This window comes from Heteronotia binoei, chromosome 3, assembly GCF_032191835.1.
Source record: "Heteronotia binoei isolate CCM8104 ecotype False Entrance Well chromosome 3, APGP_CSIRO_Hbin_v1, whole genome shotgun sequence".
Classification (NCBI taxonomy): Eukaryota; Metazoa; Chordata; class Lepidosauria; order Squamata; family Gekkonidae; genus Heteronotia; species Heteronotia binoei.
The window spans coordinates 98,169,661-98,192,908 of record NC_083225.1 but is presented as its reverse complement, the minus strand read 5'-3'; the positions used below and the strand labels follow the sequence as shown (position 1 = coordinate 98,192,908).

At 40.2% G+C, this 23,248-nt stretch overlaps 2 protein-coding genes across 4 annotated transcripts in view; one reads left to right on the top strand and one right to left on the bottom strand.

Moving 5' to 3' along the window:
- Window positions 1-598: 598 nt before the first annotated feature.
- On the bottom strand, window positions 599-10,090 carry PIGP (phosphatidylinositol glycan anchor biosynthesis class P). 3 transcript variants are annotated; one of them, XM_060234272.1, is made up of 5 exons: window positions 9,576-10,090; window positions 8,667-8,767; window positions 6,605-6,677; window positions 5,720-5,838; window positions 599-869 (listed from the first exon to the last, which is right to left on the bottom strand). In XM_060234272.1, exons 2-5 carry the CDS (start codon window positions 8,746-8,748, stop codon window positions 751-753), a joined length of 393 nt encoding a protein of 130 aa, XP_060090255.1. In that variant the 5' UTR covers window positions 8,749-8,767; window positions 9,576-10,090; the 3' UTR covers window positions 599-750. The 3 variants fall into 3 exon arrangements, with proteins under 3 accessions (XP_060090255.1, XP_060090253.1, XP_060090252.1); XM_060234270.1 differs by having other exon boundaries at window positions 9,804-10,070; XM_060234269.1 differs by having other exon boundaries at window positions 9,862-10,046.
- Window positions 10,091-10,135: 45 nt separating this feature from the next.
- The window catches only part of TTC3 (tetratricopeptide repeat domain 3), a 196,659-nt gene continuing 183,546 nt past the window's right edge, over window positions 10,136-23,248 (top strand). Inside the window, exons 1-6 of the mRNA XM_060234268.1 lie at window positions 10,136-10,261; window positions 13,904-13,992; window positions 14,537-14,582; window positions 15,396-15,534; window positions 17,602-17,689; window positions 18,828-18,881. Of these exons, the coding sequence (XP_060090251.1) occupies window positions 13,915-13,992; window positions 14,537-14,582; window positions 15,396-15,534; window positions 17,602-17,689; window positions 18,828-18,881 (405 nt within the window). The 5' untranslated portion in view covers window positions 10,136-10,261; window positions 13,904-13,914. The remainder of the gene's footprint in view (window positions 10,262-13,903; window positions 13,993-14,536; window positions 14,583-15,395; window positions 15,535-17,601; window positions 17,690-18,827; window positions 18,882-23,248) is intronic.

Below are 23,248 nucleotides of genomic sequence, written 5' to 3'. Positions count from 1 at the left end.
GTATTAATTCTTGTTACCTAACCCTTGGATTGCTTGTGGACTCTGTTTTTGAAATATGTGACCTGACCTTGGACTGCCTTTTAACTTTGCCTTTTGCTTGTGTTAATTTAATTTAATTAATTTATACTGCATTATTTTCTAGTCTAGCTAAAGGTGTTATTCTAAATGCTCTCTTGGAATGGCATCCAAAAGACATAAGAAACAAATCTACTGTAAAGTGCTAGAAACCACTTTTGTTCATCAACAATATACTTTCAATGTAAAAAGTGTTTTATTTAGGACTGCTTTTCAATTAGTTTTTAAATTGTGACCTTATGTGTTTTTATAATTGCTGTTTTACCTACATTGTTTCTATTGTGTTTTTAATAACCATTTTATTTATATTGTAAGTTGCCTTGAGTTCCACAAGGGAAAAAGGCAGTTAATAAATGTCTTAAATAAAAAAATATCTTTTGTTCACAGTATTTCACAATTTTTGAAATTACTTTCAGCCAGTATATTTTTAGAAATAATGTTAAAACACAGTATTGTTTTAGTTGTATAATCTTATTAAAATGGGAGGGATATCTTCCCCTTTTGGATGAAGAAACAAAAACAGTTTGCCAAATTTGAAAAATTTAATGTAATATAAATTTGAGAGTAGTGGAATACATTCTTCCATTGACAGTAAAGTAAGTTATAGTAAACAATTCATCATCAAATGTAGACAATTTTGTATTTAGAAGATATTTCCTTAAATTAGTTTTGACTTCAAACTGCTTTGCTGGTTAGGAAAAACATTTTGTTTACTTCACTAATAGGAATATCCCTTAATGCAGGGATAGCTTCTTCTTGTGGTATCTTCTGTTTCTGATTTCTTGCATAGTGGTCTGTAGAAAACGCAAAATCATGTCATCCTTTTAGCTTACGTAAGACAACAATTTTACATCAAAGTAAACATGTGGTTTCCTCCAGCATACATTCTCCAAATCCCCAAAAGACTTCAATGTAAATTGCAACTTGAGCTCCTCTGTGTTGATTTTGTATAATAATTTGGCGATGCAAATGCTAAGAGAATGAGCTCCGAATAACACTTTCAGAAGAGTGAGATCAGGGTTTTTTTGTAGCAGGAACTCCTTTGCATATTAGGCCACACACCCCTGATGGAGCCAATCCTCTAAGAGCTTACAAGGCTCTTAGTACAGGCCTACTGGAAGCTCTTGAAGGACTGGCTACATCAAAAGTGTGTGGCCTAATATTCAAAGGAGTTCCTGCTACAAAAAAAAAAAGCCCTGAGTGAGATATCATCTGTTCAGGGCTGTACCACTTCTGGATGCAAATGAGGACAGCACAATTGAATGTTCTATGTCCAGAACTCCCTCACTGCCAAAAAGAAAAAGGCCTGTCTTAGTCATTGTGCCCGAATTTCTTTTGGGGTTGGTTCCCTTATGAAAATGGCCATCAAGGGTTCAAGCATTCATTTGCTAATGGCTTAGGCTGAGAGTTAACAGCTAGAAATGTAGGTCACTAGAAAGTAGGTTAAAGGTAAAAGCTATCTCTGGACAATCTTAGCCTTAAACGTTTTGATTTGGCAGTATAATTGTTGATGTTGAGAGGTATGAGAAGGGTTAGAGACAGAGTAAGGATAACTGGTCCATTGGCAGGGGGTGAATGGCCATCTGTTGGTGCAAATGGTAGTTCTGGAACGTAGATGACGCATATTATCAGATAACATATAGATAGTGATACCAGTTGCTGGGGGAAAAGCCTTTATAAACCCTGGGATTTAGGGTAAGGGTGCTGACTGCACTAGAGACAGAGGGTCTCTTATGCTGGTTAAGCCATGAAATTAATAAACCTTGTTGATTTCAAGCCATGAATTTAACAAACTCTTGCTAGAGACCTCTAACATAGAACGGGACTTAGGTTTTCATAGATTTAATTATTTAGCAGGTATTAGAATATAAGATAGATTAAGTCTGACTATAAGAATTGGGTAAAAGGATGCTTCCGTCCTTGACCCACTCCAGTCCGGCTTTCGCCCGGGTCATGGGACGGAGATGGTGTTGGTCGCCCTGGTGGATGACCTGCAACGGCACCTGGATTGGGGCGGCTCGGCAGTGCTGATGTTGTTGGATCTGTCGGCTGCATTTGACACAGTCGACCATCAGTTACTGACCCGCCACCTCGCCGACGCGGGGATTCAGGGGTTAGCTTTACAGTGGCTTTCCTCTTTCCTCGAAGGTCGGCGACAAAGGGTTGCGATTGGGGGTGAACTATCCCGGAGGCGCACGCTTGATTGCGGAGTGCCTCAGGGGGCGGTTCTCTCCCCGATGTTATTTAACATCTATATGCGTCCCCTTGCCCAGATTGCCCGAAGGTATGGGCTGGGTTGTCACCAGTACGCTGATGACACCCAGCTCTATCTACTTATGGACGGCCGACCGGTCTCCGCCCCAGAAAATCTAGACCGGGCACTACAGAAAGTGGCTGGATGGCTCAGACTGAGCGGGCTGAAGCTAAATCCAGCGAAGACAGAGGTCCTTTGCTTGGGTCGTTGGGGTCCGGGGAGGGAAATCCCCCTTCCAGCTTTTGAGGGTGCGCTGCTGACGGCGGCGGACAGGGTCAAAAGCCTGGGGGTACTATTGGAGTCCTCCTTAACGATGGAGGCTCAGATAGCAGCCACTGCCAAGTCCGCTTTTTTTCATCTTAGGTGGGCAAGGCAGTTGGCCCCCTTCCTGGAGCGCGACGATCTAGCAACAGTGATCCATGCCACGGTCACCTCGAGGTTGGACTTCTGCAATGCTCTCTACATGGGGCTGCCTTTGTGCCGAACCCGAAAGCTACGGCTAGTGCAGAATGCCGTGGCCCGGCTGTTGTTAGGACTCCCAAGAAGGGAGCACATTCGGCCAGGGCTCCGGGATCTGCACCGGCTGCCAATAGCTTACTGAGTCCGGTACAAGGTGCTGGTTATTACCTTTAAAGCCCTATATGGCCTAGGACCTGCCTACCTGAAGGACCGTCTCTCCCCACATGTGCCCCAGAGAGTACTGAGATCGGGAACTCGAAATCTCCTAGTTATCCCCGGGCCAAAAGAAGCCCACTTAAAATCCACCAGGGACCGGGCCTTTTCTGTGGCGGCCCCCTCCTGGTGGAACCAGTTGCCGGAGGAGGTGAGGGCCCTGCGGGACCTTGCCCAGTTCCGCAGGGCCTGTAAGACAACCCTCTTCCGGCTGGCCTATGACTAGCTGGTACAAGAAATCCAGGTGTAGTTATATTAGAGGTTGCTGTCCCTAATGTTTTAAATGGTTTAAATGTCTTATAATGTTAAATATTTTATAATTTTAAATGTATTAATTAATTTTAACTGTTTTATGTTTAAATGTTATTATGTGGAATTCTATGCTGTGAGCCGCCCTGAGCCACTTGTTGGGAAGGGCGGGATATAAATATAATAATAATAATAATAATAATAATAATAATAATAATAATAAAAGTTCATCTTAATTCTAACAGTATAACCTAACTGTTTTCTGAAATCTTACTAATGTTATCTAATTGTTTTGCCTTTCTGCATATGTATTTCTAAATCTTTTGACCAGAGAAGAAACTTAAGTGTAATAAAGTTTATCTGTGTAGCCTGGAAACCTAATTTGGTCACATGTATGAGTTCTGGAAAACAACTGATTGTTTGGGTTACTGAGGGTATAATAAGGTGTACAAAAGTAAATCCCGCCTCAGTCATCTTTTAGATAAAGTTAATTTCCCCCTTTTAAATGGGCAGGTACTGTTCAGTGCCTGATCCCACATGAACTCATACATCTTTTAAGATTTTTTTTAGAGCCCCACTCTGAAATATCTTCTTGTGGGAAGATTAAATCATCAGCATTAAGAAACCTCCGTAAAGCCCACCAGTAGAACAGGATATTTCATTCATTCTCTGGCTTTCTCCCCAGTGGGGACCTGAAACGGTTTAAATCATTCTGTCTTTCATCCTTACACCAACTCAGTGAGGTATATTAGGCTGAAAGCTTGCATGGTAGATTGGAGATTTGAACCTGGGCCTCCCAGACCCTAGTCTGACACCCTAACCATTACTCCACACCTGTGTTTCAAACATCACAGTCACAGGAGAAAGATGCACAAAATAGGAAAGATAACAGACCATAGTGTATTGGTAGACTATAGACACTCAGGTTAACACAGTAAAAAAAAGCACATCCCCATCTGTTAGTTAACACAATGGAAAGCATGTTTTCATCTGTGTGCATAGCAGCATGTTACATGCAAGCAGTTGTTTACTAATGTAAATCATTATGACTATAATCATAAACTTAACTTAGCCTTAGGACATGAGTCAGACCCATAACACTTTTGAAAATGGTCAGCCTATAGATATAGATCTGTGGTGGGGAACCTCCGTCCTGAGGGCCGTTTACAGCCCTTGAGGTCACTTGGTGTGGCCCTCGGAAATTGCTGGGCTGAACTGAGCCATGTGGCAGCCTCCCTGGGGCCTGGCTGGCCAGTGAGGATCCTGGGGTTCAGCCATGCTGTGCAGCAGCCTCCCCAGGACCAGGAAGGGATCACAGGGCTCAGATGTACTGTGTGGCAGCCTCCTTGGGGCCTGGCTGGCTTGCCAGAATTGCTGCAGGGCCTGGAAAAGTTACTGTCATAGTTCAGGTAAGTTTCCCCCTCATTTCTTTATTTCCATTTCTTCCCATTTATTTTTTCCCCTTTATTCCCGTTTATTTATTTCCATTTGTTCCCCACATTTCTTTATTTCCCATTATTTTCCACTTTCTTTCCATTTCTTCCCCCCATTCTCTATTTCCCATTCTTCTCCCTTTTATTTCCCTTTCTTTCAATTTCTTCCCCCTTTACCTTTATTAGCCTTTCTTCCCTCCATTTAATTTTCCTTTCTTCCCCCCATTTCTTTATTTCCTTTTATTTCTCTTTCTACACCCTTTATCCCATCCTTCCTTTCTCTCTCTCTCTTTCTCTCTCTGGAGCCTGTGTAGTTGGCATTGTGAAGGACTGCTGCTGGGGTATGTGGGTGCCTTTAAAGGTCTGCTGGGAGCAGCTGCAATTTCCACATGAAGGGAGGGAGGGGTGGCAGGGATGGGGGGTAGAAGCCAGCTACCACCAGTTCAATTTGCACTTGATTATCCCAGATGGTGTGGCCTAATATGCTAATGAGTGTGTGACCTAATATGCTAATATTGGGGGATGTGGTCTAATATGCTACTGAGTTCCTGCTGGATCTACGCATTTGCCTAGGGTGGCGGGCTGGGTATGTGTGTGTGTGCCAGATTAGGCTTACCCCACATGACTTCAAACAGAAAAAGAATAATTTGCATTAATTTTGCTGGCCTGAATCGTTCTCCCTCGGCAGAGCACTGTTTTTTAAATTGATAATTTTTATGGCTCACAAATGATGTTATAAATATCCATACGGCCCTTGGCAGAAAAAGGTTCCCCACCTCGTATATAGATAGTGAAAGCAGAGGGAGCTGAACAGAAAGGACATGGAACAGAGGTTGTTGTAACTTTTATGATCACGGCAATTTCAGCTTAAAGTCACACCCCAGACAAATAAATCAAATGCTTTTATGTACTCTTTTATATTTAACTGATCTCCTTAAGTCAAATTAAACCACTATAAACATTTACAATGCAGAAGCAAGTACTTATTGGACAGTAGAAGAACAAAGAAGAGTAAAATATCATGTCATTAGGTTACCTGTAATTGCGTGTGTGGAGTTCAGTGGAGCAGTACTCATCATATTAATTCCAAAGAGAAGCATGTAGCCTATTCCCACGCTAACTAAAAGGTACACAGGCAAAGCAACAGCCCAAAACCTGCAATATTATAATATTTTGGGTAGTGTCACACACATACAAGCATCCATTAAAAAGAGTTTCAATCTCTAAATGACAAAAGGTAGAGAAAAGGGCAAGTTAAATGATAACACAGTTGGAGTACATTTCCTCTAAAGAAAGACTAAAATGTTTGGTTTTCTTTAAGTTTAGCTAAAAGATGATAAAAGGAAAACACAACATGGAACCATTGAGTTGAAAGGTACCTCCAGGGTCATCTAGTCCAACCCTCTGCACAATGCAGGAATTTCACAAATATCTCCCCCCACACCTTCAGTGACCCCTGACAGAACACAATGTTATAACTTATTAATAGGGATGATACACAGATTTTTCTCACAATGCCAAAACCCAAGGCCCCAAAGAAATTAATCGGCAGTTGGGTTTAGAATAGATAGTATAATATTCCTGTTATTGCAACTATACATACTTTATCTTACAATAGTCATTGCCACCAGATACAGCAATAGCTACTAGCGTAAATGAAATTAGAGAAAAGGTCTCCCATTAACCACAATATTTAAATAGAACCTCACTGCTACAAGGAAAGACTGTTGCCTGCTCTACGATTTCTGGAGACATCTTGTTGGTCTTTTTCAGGAACAGGAGGATGTTGGACTAAATCCTTTGATCTACCAGGGCTCTTATTTATTTAAAGTCATGCTGAAAATGCAACACAATAATTCCTTGTATAAATTAAGTGTCTGACTACACTGGTAACATCACTGGGAAAACTGTTTCAACCTACTTTTGAGGCCAGTATGTTAACCCCAATGAGAATAGCCAGGATTCAGGTATGTAGGCCCAAACAAGGTACAGAACTACACAAGAAAAAGCAAAGAAGAAAAGTTACATACAAAAGTGAATATAATTTCATGACAGAGTATTTATTATTCTAGACTGCAAGGAACCAAGTATGCATTTAACCTGACTGCCACCAATTCAATACTGAGGCCTTCAGAAAAGCTTGCTTTTATCATGAGTTTATGCGCTTGTTATATGTTCTTTCTTAATGTTAATATTTAACCTAATGAATGCTGGATATATTTTCCCTTCTAATATTAGTTAAAATACTGCTGTAGTGTTTTAAAAATCAACACACCATACAATATATAAACCAAAGATTCAAAAAGTGACCCTAAGCTTATGTACACAACTCTTCTATACAATTTACATATTCCAACCACATACATATTTACTTAGAAGAAAGTTCCACAGAGACATGGTCTTATATATACAGAAGAATGAGGTGATATGAGTTGTATGAATGAGCAGAAATTGGCTGAAGAACTAAAGTTCATTATGAATTTTGGCTGGTTCATGGTTCATGAAGCAGTGTTCGCAAACTTAACAACTGCCATGAACTTTCACAAATTTTTAAGGAGTTTGTGAAGAGCTTTTTAAGAAAAACAGCTGAGCTCCACGCCACTCAGTTGTTTGGTTTAAATCAATTTCTTTTTGCTCCCTGCACAAAGCTGCAAGGAGCAGAAAGTGGGTTTAAATGGCTCTGAGAGTGGGGCTGGCTGCTCAAGAAAACCTGTTTAAACAGCTGAGCCAGGAGTGCTCCACATAGCTCAACTGTTTAAAGGGACTTTCTTGGGCAGTGCTGATGACCCAACCCCCCCCCCCCCCCATTAAAAACAGCTGAGCAACACCCAGTAGGTTACCCCTGTGGTTCAGCTGTTTAGACAGAAAACAGCTGAGCCAAAGGGGCAGCCTGTTCCCATGGCTCAGCTGTCTAAAGTGGCTTTCTTGGGCAGCTAACCCCAGGGGCTTAGCTGGTTTGGGCACAAACCCAGTTTGGTTCCTATGTGTGCTGACTGGGTTCATAGTTCACCCACAATTTCTTTGGTTCATGCCCATCCCTAAGGAGCTGTAGTTCTTTAGGCTGCAGGTAGCAAAGACTTACATTTGTAATGCTCCCCCCATGTAAGAATTTTTTGTAATTGTAAAAATAAATTTTTTAAAAAATGATAGCATAACAAGGCTTGTGGCTTCACAACCTATGCTAGTTTTCTACTAATCATAAATGTAGGGAAACTTTTTTTAAAAAAGTCCCTCACCCACAGTGCACAGTACAAACCATTCTACCACTTAGCGCTTTTCCACCTCATACAGCAGCATGTGGAGGACAGATTTTTTTAATTATTTATTTACTTTACTTATAGTGTGCCTTTATCACTGATACTATAGGTGGGTTATACAGTGTAAGACAATACAATCAACAGGATGGAACATCCAACAAGCAATATAATAGGATTAGGACTGCAGAACTCTGAAACCAAGCAGAAACCTGAGACAAAGCTGAAACAAAGTATTAACATGACAAGTAAAAATTACACAGTCAGATAATACACCCAGCAACAGATAGTCCAGTCACTTTCCCCTCTTTAAATCATTTTTCTAAACCATTTTGCTATAGTGTTACTGTGTAAGAACGCCCTCCTAAATAACTCAGTTTTGCATAGTGTGCAGAATACCAGGAGAATGGAAGCCTTTGGAAGGCCATTTGAAAAGGCCAGAACTGCAACACAGAATGCATGTTTATAGACAGTTGTTGATCTTGCCCATTTGCAGGGTGGAACCTGTGGAAGGCCCTGTACAGATGAGCAATGTGCTCCCAAGTATGCTTAGGACTGTGGCTTAAAAGTTCAGTAGATCTCTGTCACACGTGCTGAATAATGCACTTTCAATCTACTTTAGCGATCATCTGCAAGTGGATTTTGCAGTTTTACCCAGTAAAAGCAGCTGCAAAGTGCATTGAAAGTGGATTGAAAGTACTGGGTTACTCAATAATGAAATATACTTACTAAAGACAAACTGGGAGCCTAAGTAAAGAACAAAGCCATATATAGCTCTTTCAGGCAATGGTGCTGGTGAGTTTTCAACCATGCTGATCTCTTCTTTTTATCTTGGGGAAAAGAACAATACAAGATTAGTAACTAGAGAGAGTGCACCCAGGGCAATGCAAATCATAAATGCATTTATTTCAGAGGACTACTCACATTAATTTACTGCAACAAAAAAACCCCAGGACCTTCTAGTAACAGTTTGAAGATTTTATTCCACATTAAGTTTTTGTGGACTAGCCCTCCTTATCAGTTGCAGTGTAGTGGGTAGACATTTATCTTTGAAGTAGGGAAATAACAAACAAGCAGCAAGATGAAGGGGCTATGAAATGCAGAATGAAGGGTGAAATCTAATATGGTAAAATTCAAATATACATAGGGAAGTACTGAAGCCATTCACAATAGTAGTAATGGGCTATTTCCCTACTTATACTAGAATAAAATTTTGTTAATCTTTTAAGAGCTCCTGTTTATTTTGGCAAGTGTTGTAGACACCAAGATAACTCCTAAACATCTAGTATGTTACAATCACTCTCCATGGATTTATAGAGATTGACAAACTTGGTAATGATCCCAAGATCTCTTGCCAGTCCTTTGGATTTTGAAACATTTTTGAATCAATTCTAATTGATTCGTACAGCCTCAATTCCCCCATCCCCTTCTGCTGGAATAGTTTTAATGCATTACGTTCAAACAGGAAAGTCCCGATCAAAACCACGTCTCTGTCAGCCCAATCCCCCCCCCCCCCACTCCGTTGCTTTCATACCATCTTCAGTCAAGGTAATTAATGCGAATGGACACTGATTTTCTGGGTTCTTCCCCGCATCAACAATATTTACATGACATACATATAAACAGTCTCTAATATACCTTCCCGGTTTTTTGTGTGAAATCTGTCACGCAGATAATTGATAAAGTGACCGTGCAAGCATTCGTGGTAGAGAAACTCATACTTTTCTATACTTTTGCCAGCGTTCCTGAAGCTAGTAACATCCTCGCTTGAAAATTAACCATTCAAGCTAGTAGTTGCATTGAGCGGGGTTTTAGTACTGGCACGAAATGCATGTGCATTAGATGACAAGTCACTATAGTTCTTACCCTGCCCTTGTGATGCTTGAACCACAAAATTCTAGAAAAATAAACTCAAGCATCATACCATCGCAGACCTTATTGGCACTTCCAGTTGAAAACTGCATTTGTTTTCTAGAAAACAACACTTAATCACAAAGCTGGGGCGTAACGCAACGCTTTTCTAGAGCCATAGGAAATCATAGTAAATGGCGGCTTTCCACTCAGGCAATGTGCTACTCTAGCTTCTTCTATCTCTATGGCATAACTGGAGGCGGGAAAGAGGAAGGAAGGAAATAGAATAGGCTGGATTCGGCATCCGGTTTTCTGGGTATCGTGACGTTATATAGTGAACGGCCAATGAGAAGGCAGAGCAGGAGCCAGAGTGGGTTGTCTGTCGTGGTAGTTCGTGAAGAGAGGCTGGGTAGCGGAGCACTGGGAGAGTTGCGGGAGCGGAGAAGCAACGCAAAGGCTCGGCTGCCGACCTGGTGAGAGGAAAAGTTGGCTCAGGAGATTGGGCGCCATCGCGGTCTGCCCCGCCCCGCGTCCCCGGACTCCCTCTGTGCGAGTTCTGTTTTCTTGCTTCTGTTTTCCTCGAGGCCTTTCTTCCCTTCCCGATAGTGCGCGAGAGTTGGGGACTGGAAATATCCTGGAATGTTAACTGGTTTGCAGGTTACACACATTATTTATTTTTTTTAACAATTATTCCACTTCTCGGAGAAAATGACTGCTTTGGAAAGTGGGCTGATGCCATTATACCCTACCATGTCCCTCTCCTTCCTAAACCACACTCAACCAGGCTCCATCCTCAGCTCTTCGGTTATTCCCGAACCCAGGGTTGGAGGCCCTATCCTGTGGCTGGCAAAGCCTGCAGTGTGACGGTGAAAGGAGTAGCCGTGTGAGTCCGCTGCAAGCAAAAAGTCCAAGAGCCTTGAGGCATTTTAGAGACTAAGGGATTTGTCCTGGCAGGAGCTTTCATAACGCCACTTCATCGGATGCACTCAGGTGGTAGAGTGGGCCGAGAATGGCGTCTCTTCAGGCCCCGGAATGTCGGTCGGATGAGCCATGCGCGTGTTTCATTGAAAGTTACTGTGGAAAACTAATTCCCTGAGTTCGGGAAGAGAGAAAATGCGTTTGCATTGTCTTACGTGGCAGTTTCCTTCCTCTCAGATCTCGAGTCCAGCATCTTCCTCAGAGTAGGCAAAACGATGGAAGTTGGGCTGATTCCTACCCTTTGTGCGGCTGTAAAAGCGCTGAGTTCTTTTCTGATTCGCAGTGGTCTTACCTGGGCCTCTTCGAATTCCCATCAAGATACCCCCTCCCTGATCACATAAATTTGTGTCACGTATGTGGCCTGTGCCAAACAGAATCTTATTTTTAGCCATTTCTTTTGCTGAATGATGCAGCTTTGGTTGCGTTTGGGATTATTTTTCCACGTTTTGGTGTGTTTAACGGTCGTTTGGTTGGCAGAACCTAGCAGATGCAGATTTTCCCAGTGCTGACATATAGCAAAAGGGAATGATTAATCTTTTCAATTTGGAGTCAAAGTTGCATCTTTAAGACTTAACAAAGTTTTATTCAGAACGTAAACTTTCGTGTGCTAAAAGCACACTTCTTCAGACGAAGGAGTAAGTGTACTTTATTCCCTAGTCTGAAGAAATGTGCCTTTAGCTCATGAAAGCTTACTTTCTGAATAAAACTTTGTTGGTCTTAAAGGTGATCCTTGACTCCTGCTTTGTTCAACTGCTTAAGACCAACACGGCTGCCCACTTGGATCTCTCTTCAATTCTGTCTGGCATGCACTTGTTACAGAGGCCTTACCAGATTTCTGATGTTTGTTATTATAATTAATGTTTGTTATTTGGTTGTGGCCAAATACTGTATAAACAAAGAGGAACAGGTCCTCAGTATTAAAGAAGGGACGTACTAAAACTAAGGAGAGCGACTGCCCATAGACTATACATGATTGCCAATAGAGAATGCATGATTGCCCATAAGAAATAATGGAAATTAGGCTTGACCTAAAGACAGTAATTGCCCATAGAGTATACATCAGGGGTGTCAAACTCATTTGTTATGAGGCTGAATCTGACATAAATGAGACCTTGTTGGACCTAGCCATGTGTATACCTATTTAAGATTAGGTAGCAGAGATATAAAGGACACAAACACAATTAAAAAAAACCCCTTAAAACATTAGCACTTGTTGGACTTAAAGGTGCTTTCTTTGTATCTCTCCCATGGGAACCAGGGAAGTGGGCAAAGGGAGCTCTGGCTCTTTCCTTCCTTCCCCTGGGGACTGGGGGGAGGGAGCCTCAGCCAGTAGAAGGAAGAGAGGCTTGGCTCAATAGCTCTGCTGTGCAATTGAGAGAGCCTGGAAAAACAAACTCTGCCTCCCCCCCCCCTTCCTTCCCAAGGGAGGAGGAGCCAATGGAGAAAATAAGAGTTTTTGCTCTGTAGCTGCTGTGTGATTGAGCAAACCTTGCAAAGTAAGCTGTTATGCAGAAGGAAGCAAGAGATAGGGAGAGGGAAGTAGATGACAGCCAGTTGCTCGGGGGCCTGATAGGAGCCCTCCAGGGGCCTAATTTGGCCCCCAGGCCACAGGTTTGACACCCCTGCTATACTTGATTGCCAATAGAGAATGCATGATTGCCCACAGGGAATAATGGAGTCTAGGCGTGCCCTAAGGAGAGCAATTGCCGATAGACCAGGGGTGGTCAGAGTGCAGCTGAGAAGCCACATGTGGCTCTTTCACACACATTGTGTGGCTCTTGAAGCCCCCACCACCCCTCAGCTGGCTTGGAGAGAAGGCATTTCTCTCAGTAAATCACTACTCCAAGCCAACTGGCAGCTTTGAGAATGCATTTAAAGTTAAAGCTGCTTTCTTTCCACCTCTCTCTACCCATCTGTTTTCCTCCCTCTCTCTAAAATCTGATGTTTGTGTCTTGTGGCTCTTAAAGATCTGACATTTATTCTGTGTGTCTCTTATGTTAAGCAAGTTTGTCCAAAAACACAGAAAGTGGAGGAAGAAAGTGACTACAAAGCGTGTGACAACACACAAACATCTCTCTCTCTATGGGTATGCATGGTCTCTGCTATTACCTATGGGCAATTGCTGTCCCTCTGTAAATTTGCCGTGCTGTACCTTTTATTTTTATGCCAATAAAAATATTTGAATTGGTTTGGAATTGTTGTCCTTACTGGGCAAGCTCCATTATTTTCTGTGGGCAAGCGTGGTCTCCCTTATTCCCTATGGGCAAGCCTAGTATCCCTTGTTCCTTATGGGCAAGTGTGCTCTCCCTTATTCCCTGTGGGAAATCATGCATTCTCTGTTGGCAATTACTCTATAGTATACAATGTATAGTATATGGGTAATTATTGCCCTTAGGGCAAGTCTGGTCTCCATTATTCCCTATGGGCAGTCATGCATTCTCTGTGGGCAATCATGTATAGTCTATGGGCAATTGATGTCCTTATGTCAAGCCTAATTTCCATTATTCCCTGTGGGCAATCATGCATTCTCTATTGGCAATCATGTATAGTCTATGGACGATAACTGTCCTTAGTTTTAGTATGCCCCACCAAAGGAGAATAAAGAGAAAATGTGCACATGAAACAATATGCAGTCCATGGAATCAATGTCATGTATACAATGTAAAACATAGAATATCATGTGCACAAGGTTTTAACATGTTCACTGAGAAGCAACATGTTTATTTGAACTCTTGTTTGATATTGTAGCCCACTTTGTTCATGAAGCCCAGAGTCATGAAGTCTTAATTGGAATGGATTCTTGTCTACAATATTCTGCAAGAGCAGAGACATGTTATTCCACCCTAATCAGTCTAAGCAGATCTACATCTTATCTGTCATTGCATTATGTCAGTATCATGAAATATAATTATTGGTTTCCAGCCTGTCATAATGACCCAGGAGACCAGAAGAGAAAAAAGGGAGCAGGTCCTCAGTGCAGCCAATACTCCCAAAGGACGAAGAGAAGATTCCAGTAACAAAATATACAGTGTATTGAATGAATATCATGTATGTAAAATATAAAACCTTTTGGCAGGTTGTGTTACGGTGGTCTCCACTCTTGGAATATTCCTCTGTTGTTTCTGTTTTCTTTTCAGGAACATGCGGCATGGAGAGTTATATATGTGAAACACAAGTTCATGACATCATGTTATATGGTACTTTTGTTAAACCATGTTGTGCACTGGTAAGTGGTTTAACAGGTAATCTCTGGTTTTTCTTGCCATCTGATAAAACGTATTAACGTATTTTATATTCCCTGTTTGCAATGCACACATTTTATTTGTATAACAGTATTCTGCTTCAGACCAACACAGCTACCCACCTGAATATATTACACATTTGGGACAACAGTCAAACCCTAGCTGTGCCAAGAAGTCTACTCAGAATCCTACTTAGGTCTATTAGTGGAGGTTACTCCCCAAAAAGTGTTATTGCACTATAAGTCCTCCTGTTGCAGTAGATAAATAGCAGCAAGATTAGCTTCGCTTTAAGACAAAACCAGCTTTTCAGAGGCCATCCTTGATGGATGGGTGTTCTTCAAAAGAAAATACTTTGGATGTTTGGTGTGTTTTCATACTAACCTGAGGGAATTAATATTCTGGGACTGATGTTCAAAACCAGCTGTTGGATCAGATAGTTCATTATTGCCTAAATGTGAACAGGTCTTAAATTCTGTTCCTGTTGTTTGCTTTTATAGTGATAACTATAAACCTCTGTGTTGTTTTTAGGCTTGTGAGAAATTCGAGAAGTGTTCTTCAATGAAATATGAACCAGGTACATAAAATGTCAATGCAAGGTAGTAAAAGAAAATAATTTCCTTGTAGTTTACTTAAAAGCCAAATTCTGTGGTTTGCTATGCTGAGTACTGATAGAGTAGCATACTATCTAGTGTTGGTGCTTCAGCACTGATTCAGATCTTATGACCATGAGGCTGCTATTGGCTGTTGTTTTGTCCATTTCAAACACCCACAGACATTGGCTAACACTCAGTGGCCAAACCAAGAGTCAACACTTTGTATTGAGCCCGTTAGGGGAGGGCGGGATATAAATCTGAAAAAAATAAATAAATATTTTTATTTGGAATTCTAATATTGCAACTGCTACATCAAAATTTCTGATAGTGGAAATTTTGTTGGTTTATTCACTTTGCTTATGCACTACCTTTCTCCCCAATGGGTATCCAAAATGACTTACATTGTTCTTGTCTCATCTTTTATCCTTACAACATAACTGTGAATCCAGTCGGAGTGAGAATGTGACTGTCCCAGCAAACTTCCATGACAGAGTGGGGATTTGAACCTGGGTTGGCCAGATCTAATTCTGACATTTTAACCACTTCACCATGCTGAGTGTATCACAGTTTTATATAGCCATTGAAGAAGGTATTTTTGTATAAATTACAAATAAAATGTCAAGCTAATTAGGTTATATCCAGACCTACCCTAACTGAACACATCCAAACAACTATACTAATGTAAAAGGATTAGTCTTCAAGAAGGACAACAACATGGTTGTAAAGGTTAAAATGTAATCTCTAGTTACTAGAGCTTCATTGAAACTCACACACATGCTGCTTTTTTTTTTCAGATGATATCTGGACAATATGGTGTAATAAGCCAGTGTATGAGCTCCACAAATATTGTGATGTGATTAAAATATACACCTTTTGGCCATTTTTATTTGAACGTAGACATAACCTCAATGAGAGATTTAATGGAGATCTCAGGTAAGCAGGGTTTTTTGTATTCGTTAAGCTTCTACACACTTTACGCAGATATTTATATAAATTTTATTTTTCATTTTGGGGCATACTCTCAAAAGAAACTTGCAATCGGATTTTATAACAGTAAAGTCACACAATCCAGCCTCCAGAAAAAGATTCAAAACAGAGTTTTTATGTTTTGGAACATCAAGGATATATAAAGAGTAGGAATGTTTAACAGTCAGTTTTGTAATCAAGTAACAGTTACAAGTTGGCATGTTAAGTTCTTGTAGGAGTACTAACTGCAGTGCTTTAATTGATTACTGATATTTGCTATATTATTTAAAAGAACTGAGAGTGCTTGTAGTTTGTGGTGTATTCCAAAGCCAGGTTGCAGATACAGGGTGAGAAAGTCAAGAATGAGAGTAGGGTATTCTGAATATAAAGATGTGTATCAGTTGAGACATTTAATCTCCTTTTTGTCCTTCTCCAAGGAAATAGGTTGGCTAGAGTTAGAGAGATTTAATGTCAAAGAGGTGTAGGGATTTCACTTATTATACAATGTTTTTTTGTAAAAAATTAAAGTTGAACCTGCTTTCAAGCTTCCGTGGAAATGGAAAAGGTGTTATGCCTAGGGATTTCTCCATTGACCCCCATTCTGTACCATTCAAGATTTGTTTCAGCAAAAAATTATGGTTCCAGGTGCAGAGATTTTTTTCTTAATCAAATTACATCAATGGACACAAATATTACACTCTTAAATAATAGAGTGCAACTCTCTGCATTGAAGGAAGGATTCCTGAAGGGACTACGTGGTGGTTGAAACATCAAATTTTAATTTTTCTCCAAAAGCAGGAAATTGAAGATCAAATAAAGAGATCATTAACCGAATTTGAAGAATTAATTTGAAATAGAGATAAGGAAAAGAGGAAATTAGTTACCAAAATATATAGGGTATTATTAAACCAGGGACAGACTCCAGTGCAGATAATTAAAAAAAATGGGGAAATAGAACTGAATACTATATTTAATTATAATGGCTGGGAACAAATATTTAAATGCTTTCCTTTCAAATCAATCTCAAGAGGTTTACAAGAGGTTGTGTTAAAGGTGTTTTGAAGGTGATATTTCACTCCAGTTAGACTAAATGAAAATAGACAGTAAAATTATTGGAGAGGTTGCAGTGAACTAGGGGATGTTTATTCCTATGTCATTCTCTTGTAGCAAATTTTTGGAAATCAATATTTGCAGAGATTGCTAAAATAACCTGGGAACAAATAAACCTAATATTGAACTAGCTGTGCTCAAATCATTTATCAATTAAAACACCCAATGTAAACAAAAAGCAGTTACCAGCTTTCTTTTAGTCACAGATAGAATGCTTATTGCTCAATGTAGGAAGAACCTTAAAGGCTTTTTTCTAGATAGGTGGCAAACTAAATTAAGGAATATAGCGGCACTTGAAAAATTATCAAATTAGATTAGATTAGATTAGATTAGTTCAAGGAAGAAAAAAGAAAGATGATTTTAAAGTAATTTGGAATAATGTTAGAATTTATTTAAAGGAATTTTCAGACTACAGCTTATTAAGAAAATTTAATGACGCCCTTACCTGAAAATTTGAATAAGGCATTGAATAGTTATAGTAGAGGATCCTGTTTCTCAGAAACAATCAATGAAAGATATGTAAAGTCTGAACCAACTTGGATGGAAGTACCCCTCCCACACACACACACTCCCTTTTTCTCCTTCCTTCGTTTTCATCTATTCATGCTTTTTATCCTGGTTTATATTTTTTTCTTTTTGTTTTGTTTTTCTTCTGGCTGGAACATTACCATAGCATGATGGTAACCTCACATTCAGTTTAAGAGATGACATCAGATGGTTTTGATTTGTTATGTTTTTGTTTTGCTGGCATTATTTTGTGTATGTAAATAAAAATATTTTAAAGTGACAAAGTCTGAACTGAGTAGTTCTGGTTCAGAAGCTGCTGTTTAAGAGATCTGACCATATTTTCAAGCTCTGGCTTTTTGTTTTGTTTTTTGTAACTGTTATAAAATGTCAGTTAATGAAAATGTATTTACATTTAAGTGAAACTTACTTCTGTGAGCTAACATTGGAGAGCCTGAGTGAAATGGAGACGTTAGAAGATGTTACTGATCTCGCCAAAAGATATGCAGTAAGCACTACTACTTATCTAAAATCTTAACACTTGTAAAACAATGTAAATGTTAATTGTTTGGAGAATTTTTTAAAAGCTGACAACATTTTGTTATTATCTCAGATGTACGGTGCTGAAGTTTTATTTGCTTGTCCTTCATAATGGTTCATGATGTTACATGGTTTTATAACAAGCCTTAGCAGAGTGTTTATAAAATTATGAAGGAGGTGGAAAAAGCCGACAAAGGGAGCTTTTACTTACTTTTCCATAATACTAGAACTTGGAAGCACCAATGAAATAGGTTGAAGACAGACAAAAGGAAATACATCTTTACTCAGTGAGTAATTAAACTCTGGGGTTTTCTGCCAGTGATGTAGTGATAGCCATGAGACTAGATAGCTTTAGAATCAAAGAATCTTATGGTTGGAAGGTACCTCCAGGGTCATCTAGTCCAACCCCCCTGTACAGTGCAGAAAATTACCTCCCCCCCGCCACATACCAGTGACCCCTGCAAAAAAACGACTCCAGGATCCCTGGCCAAAGTGGCCTGAAGAAAATTGCTGCTTTTTTTTCTTTTTTTAACAATGTTTTATTTTCAAAAATAGATTTACAAAATAAATTAGCTCACATTGAGCAGTATACATATTGATATAATAATATCAGAGGAAAAACAATAGAACAAGGAATACATTGCATTAGGTACATAAATTTAAGTTAACAGAAGCTTTTACCATAAATGTAGCATATTGATTAGATCTGGAATCTCAGAATGTTCACTTAGATGTTCTAATATGGGAAATCATATTGCTTTAAAACAAAATTGCTTCTTGACCTCAAAGTGGCAATTGACATTTCCCTGGGCTCTTAAGAAAGGCACTGATGCTTAGACAAGGGTTAGACAGAGTCTTGGAGGATAGGGTAATGGCTACTAGCCATGATGAGTGAAGGGAACTTCCATGTACAGAGTGAGGAAACCTTTCACCAGCGGCAGGAAGCAGCATCAGGTAAGGCCTTGGTCTCTAAACTGTGTTTATTTGACCCTGCAGGGCAATTTAGTTAGCTGCTGAATAAAATAGTATACTGAACTAGATGGGAGCTACTTATATTGTTACTAAAAAAAAAAAAGTGTTAATTCTTTTTTCCCTCCCCTTTCTAGAATGTTCCACATTTCATCAAGGGCATATTGAGAATTGGAAATGAAATAGACAGTGTAAGTTTGTTTCCAACGCTTGTTTTCAAACACTTAGAATACTTTTTTTTGATTTGTCAGAATATCCACCAAAATTGTTTTAAATGACCAGTATGTGTAACAGCTTGGAGGTTTTGTTTTCATTAAAGCATAGTTATCCAGAATTTTATGAAAGCCTGTGTAGATCACAGAAGCCAACTGGAAGCTATTTTTATTTGGAATGCTAATATTGCAACTGCTAAATCTTAAAGCTTAACAATCAGTGGCTATTAGCCACAGTGTATGGAGCACAGGTCCACCAGTGGCTATTAGCCACAGTGTATGTGTGTATATAACATTTTTTGCCACTGTGTGACACAGAGTGTTGGACTTGATGGGCCGTTGGCCTGATCCAACATGGCTTCTCTTATGTTCTTATGTTCTTAATCCAGCTGTTATCAAAGATTTCAGGTTTTCACGGCTGGTAACATCATTAGGGTTTGTAGAATCTTTCGGGATCAAGTGCCGTGTTCTACTGGAGAAAGTTTTCCTTCCAGACGTTTCGTTCTCAGCTGCAGAGAACATCCTCAGTGGCGTTGCAGCCAGAGCAGGCGCTCAGACCTTCTTGGCTGCTGTGCCAGAGGAAGTGGGAGCAGATAGGAAAGCCTACAAACACAGGGTTAAAGCTTAATAAGATCCCAAGTCTGTGTGGCTATCCAGTAAAGTTCCAGAAGAAGGTATAAGATACTTTAGGAATATCTGGATCATAGTATAAGCATTGAAACATCTGTAACAGCAGCAAGACAAAGTAAACTAAGAAAACATAATTAGGGTTTGTAGAATCTTTCGGGCTCAAGTGCCGTGTTCTACTGGAGAAAGTTTTCCTTCCAGACGTTTCGTTCTCAGCTGCAGAGAACATCCTCAGCTGAGAACGAAACGTCTGGAAGGAAAACTTTCTCCAGTAGAACACGGCACTTGAGCCCGAAAGATTCTACAAACCCTAATGATGTTACCAGCCGTGAAAACCTGAAATCTTTGATAAGAAAACATATTTTCTAAATAACTCTGATGCTGTAAAAAGAAGTTTTGGACATACCTTTAAACCTTTCTCTACCAATACTAATCTCTACCAATGCTAACCAAAGCTCAGTTGTATATATAGTTTTCCATCCCCTGCCTGTTTGTTATAATCTGGTTTCTGCTTCACCTTGAAGTATGTCTGGGTGTCTATTTCTGAAGGAAGATTTTGACAACTGAAATGGACAAGGTGATCGTGTTAGAAGGGATAGAACAAAGTAAGAGTCAAGTGCACCTTTAAGACCAACAAAGTTTTATTCAGAATGTAAGCTTTTGTGTGGTAGAAGCACACTCCATCAGACAATAGGATGGAATGGCGAACAGTCCTAAATATAGAGAGAGCGGGCAGTGAATTAGTATACAAAATCATGGATATGTTTGTTAGCAGATTAAAAGAAGCACAATTTGGGGTCTGGTGGTTATTAGTTTATGTTAACTGGGCTGCATCAACAAGGGGGTGATATAGGTCAGAACAGAAGATTGAGGTCTATGTGAAGTGCCATAAATAAGAGTCTGTTGTGATGTTGGAAAGGAAAGGTCCCCTGTGCAAGCACCAGTTGTTTCTGACTCTGGGGTGACATTGCTTTCACAACATTTTCAGGGTGGTTTGCCATTGCCTTCCCCAGTCATCTACACTTTCCCCCAGCAAGCTGGGTACGCATTTTATCGACCTCAGAAGGATGGAAGGCTGAGTCAACCTCGAGACAGCTACCTGAAAATCCAGCTTCCACTGGGGATTGAACTCAGGTCATGAGCAGAGCTTAGGACTGCAACTTTAACACTCTGCACCACGGGGCTCTTTTTTGTGATGTTAGCTCTGGGTTTAAAATGAGGGCATTAGTTTTTCAAGAAGTTTAATTTAAACATGTAACACGTATATACGCATCATTCTAGTTTGACATTAGAAAAAAAAGAATACATTAAAAGATAGTGGAAGATGGGTTAGTATACATGATGAGATAAACAGCCAATATCCCGTATTTGAGTTTGTCAGTACAAAAAACCATTATTCTGATACTATTCTAAAAGAGAAGTACATTAGAATACTGTGGATATATAGCTATACTCAGTGAGGGTGGGTTTAGCATATGTCATGTGATAAAAAACAAATATCCCTGTTCAGTTCTGGGGAGGTGTTTGTTCCAAGTTTCATAATAATTTGTAATTCAGCAGTTTCTCTCTCCATTCTGTTCTTGAAGTTCCTTTGCAATAAAGCAGCTACTTTGAGGTCACCCATTAAATGCTCTGAAAAGTTAAAGTGTTCTCCCACAGGTTTCTCAGTTCTGTAATTCCTGGTGTCAGATTTGTGTCCATTTATCCTTTGACATATGGTTTGTCCTGTTTGCCCTATGTAGAGAACTGAAGGGCATTTTCGGTTATGTTTGTCACAGAGGCCCAGGTCACTGCCACATCCAAGCCTGCTTTTTTCCTTCTGAGACGGATCCAGTAGTTAGCCCCATATCTCAACCCCTTTCCCCCCACCCCCGGTGACTTAGCTACAGTGTCCCATGCAGTGGTCACTTGCAGATTGGATTATTGTAACTCTCTATGTGGGGCTGCCCTTGTCTATGCTCCGGAAATTACAGCTGGTGCAGAACACAGTAGCATGGGTGTTGACTTTGTCATCTCTGCAGACACAGATCCACCCTGTGTTGCCCATTGAGTACCAGTTCCGTTTCAGGGTGCTGGTACTTACCTTTAAAGCCCTATATGTCCAAGAACCAGCATACCATATGAGCCCCTCAGGACTTCACAATCTACCAATCAGCATCTCCTCGTGGTCCCTGGCCCCAGGGACATCTGACTTGCCTAAACTAGGGCCAGGGTTTACTTGGCCCTGCCCCCCACCTAGTAGAATGAGCTTCTATTAGAGATCAGGGCCTAGCAGGACCTATTAAAGTTCTGCAGGGCCTGCAAGATGGAGTTCTTCTGCCAGGCTTGTAGTTGAGACAGCTGGCATCCTCTTATATTTGGCCTCCCTTCCAGTGACCTCAGTTCTGACTCTCAGACTCAATTGTCTGTCTGTTGAAGCATCAGTTTAGTGTTTATATTTTCTGATTTTAGATGCTTTTTAACTTGTCAGTTTGTTTTAAAATATTGTGAATTTTATGAAGAAAATGGAATAAAATAAATAAATATTCTTGAAAAATACAATTGTAGTTTCTGTTGTCCAGTTATCAACTGAAAGGCAGAGAGATTTGTTGCAAAGTAATGCACATTGGGGCCAAGAATCCCAGCTACAAATACAAGTTGAAGGGGTGTGAACTGGCAGAGACTGACCATGAGAAAGATCTTGGGGTCGTGGTAGATAATTAACTGAAAATGTCAAGACAGTGTGCGTTTGCAATAAAAAAGGCCAACGCCATGCTGGGAATTATTAGGAAAGGAATTGAAAACAAATCAGCCAGTATCATAATGCCCCTGTATAAATCAATGGTGCGGTCTCATTTGGAGTACTGTGTGCAGTTCTGGTCGCCGCACCTCAAAAAGGATATTATAGCATTGGAGAAAGTCCAGAAAAGGGCAACTAGAATGATTAAAGGGCTGGAACACTTTCCCTATGAAGAAAGGTTGAAACGCTTGGGGCTCTTTAGCTTGGAGAAACGCCGGCTGCGGGGTGACATGATAGAGGTTTACAAGATAATGCATGGGATGGAGAAAGTAGAGAAAGAAATACTTTTCTCCCTTTCTCACAATACAAGAACTCGTGGGCATTCCATGAAATTGCTGAGCAGAAAGGTTAAAACGGATAAAAGGAAGTACTTCTTCACCCAAAGGGTGATTAACATGTGGAATTCACTGCCACAGGATGTGGTGGCGGCCACAAGCATAGCCACCTTCAAGAGGAGGTTAGATAAAAATATGGAGCAGAGGTCCATCAGTGGCTATTAGCCACAGTGTGTGTGTGTGTGTGTGTATATATATATATTTGGCCGCTGTGTGACACAGAATGTTGGACTGGATGGGCCATTGGCCTGATCTAACATGGCTTCTCTTATGTTCTTATGTTCTTAAATATTGTTTGGGTGTGGTTGGTGTGTTCAGGAATTAGACCATATAATGTATCAGTATGAGAAACATGATCTATCAATAAAAAATTTGCTGTAACGACAAACATTGTGTTCAAGTAGCAATCAAAAGCTGAAAACGAAATGCGTTCCTACAAATAGCCTCTTCTTAGGGAACACCATTCTAGTAATTGTGGCTGGTATGATGTCTTGAAAGGGCTGGTTAATGGGCATTTTTCTTAGGGTGATATCTGTTAAGCACCCTGTTTTCCTTGTATAAATGAATAAAATTATAAAATACATAGTTCTACTTGGTATCTCTCA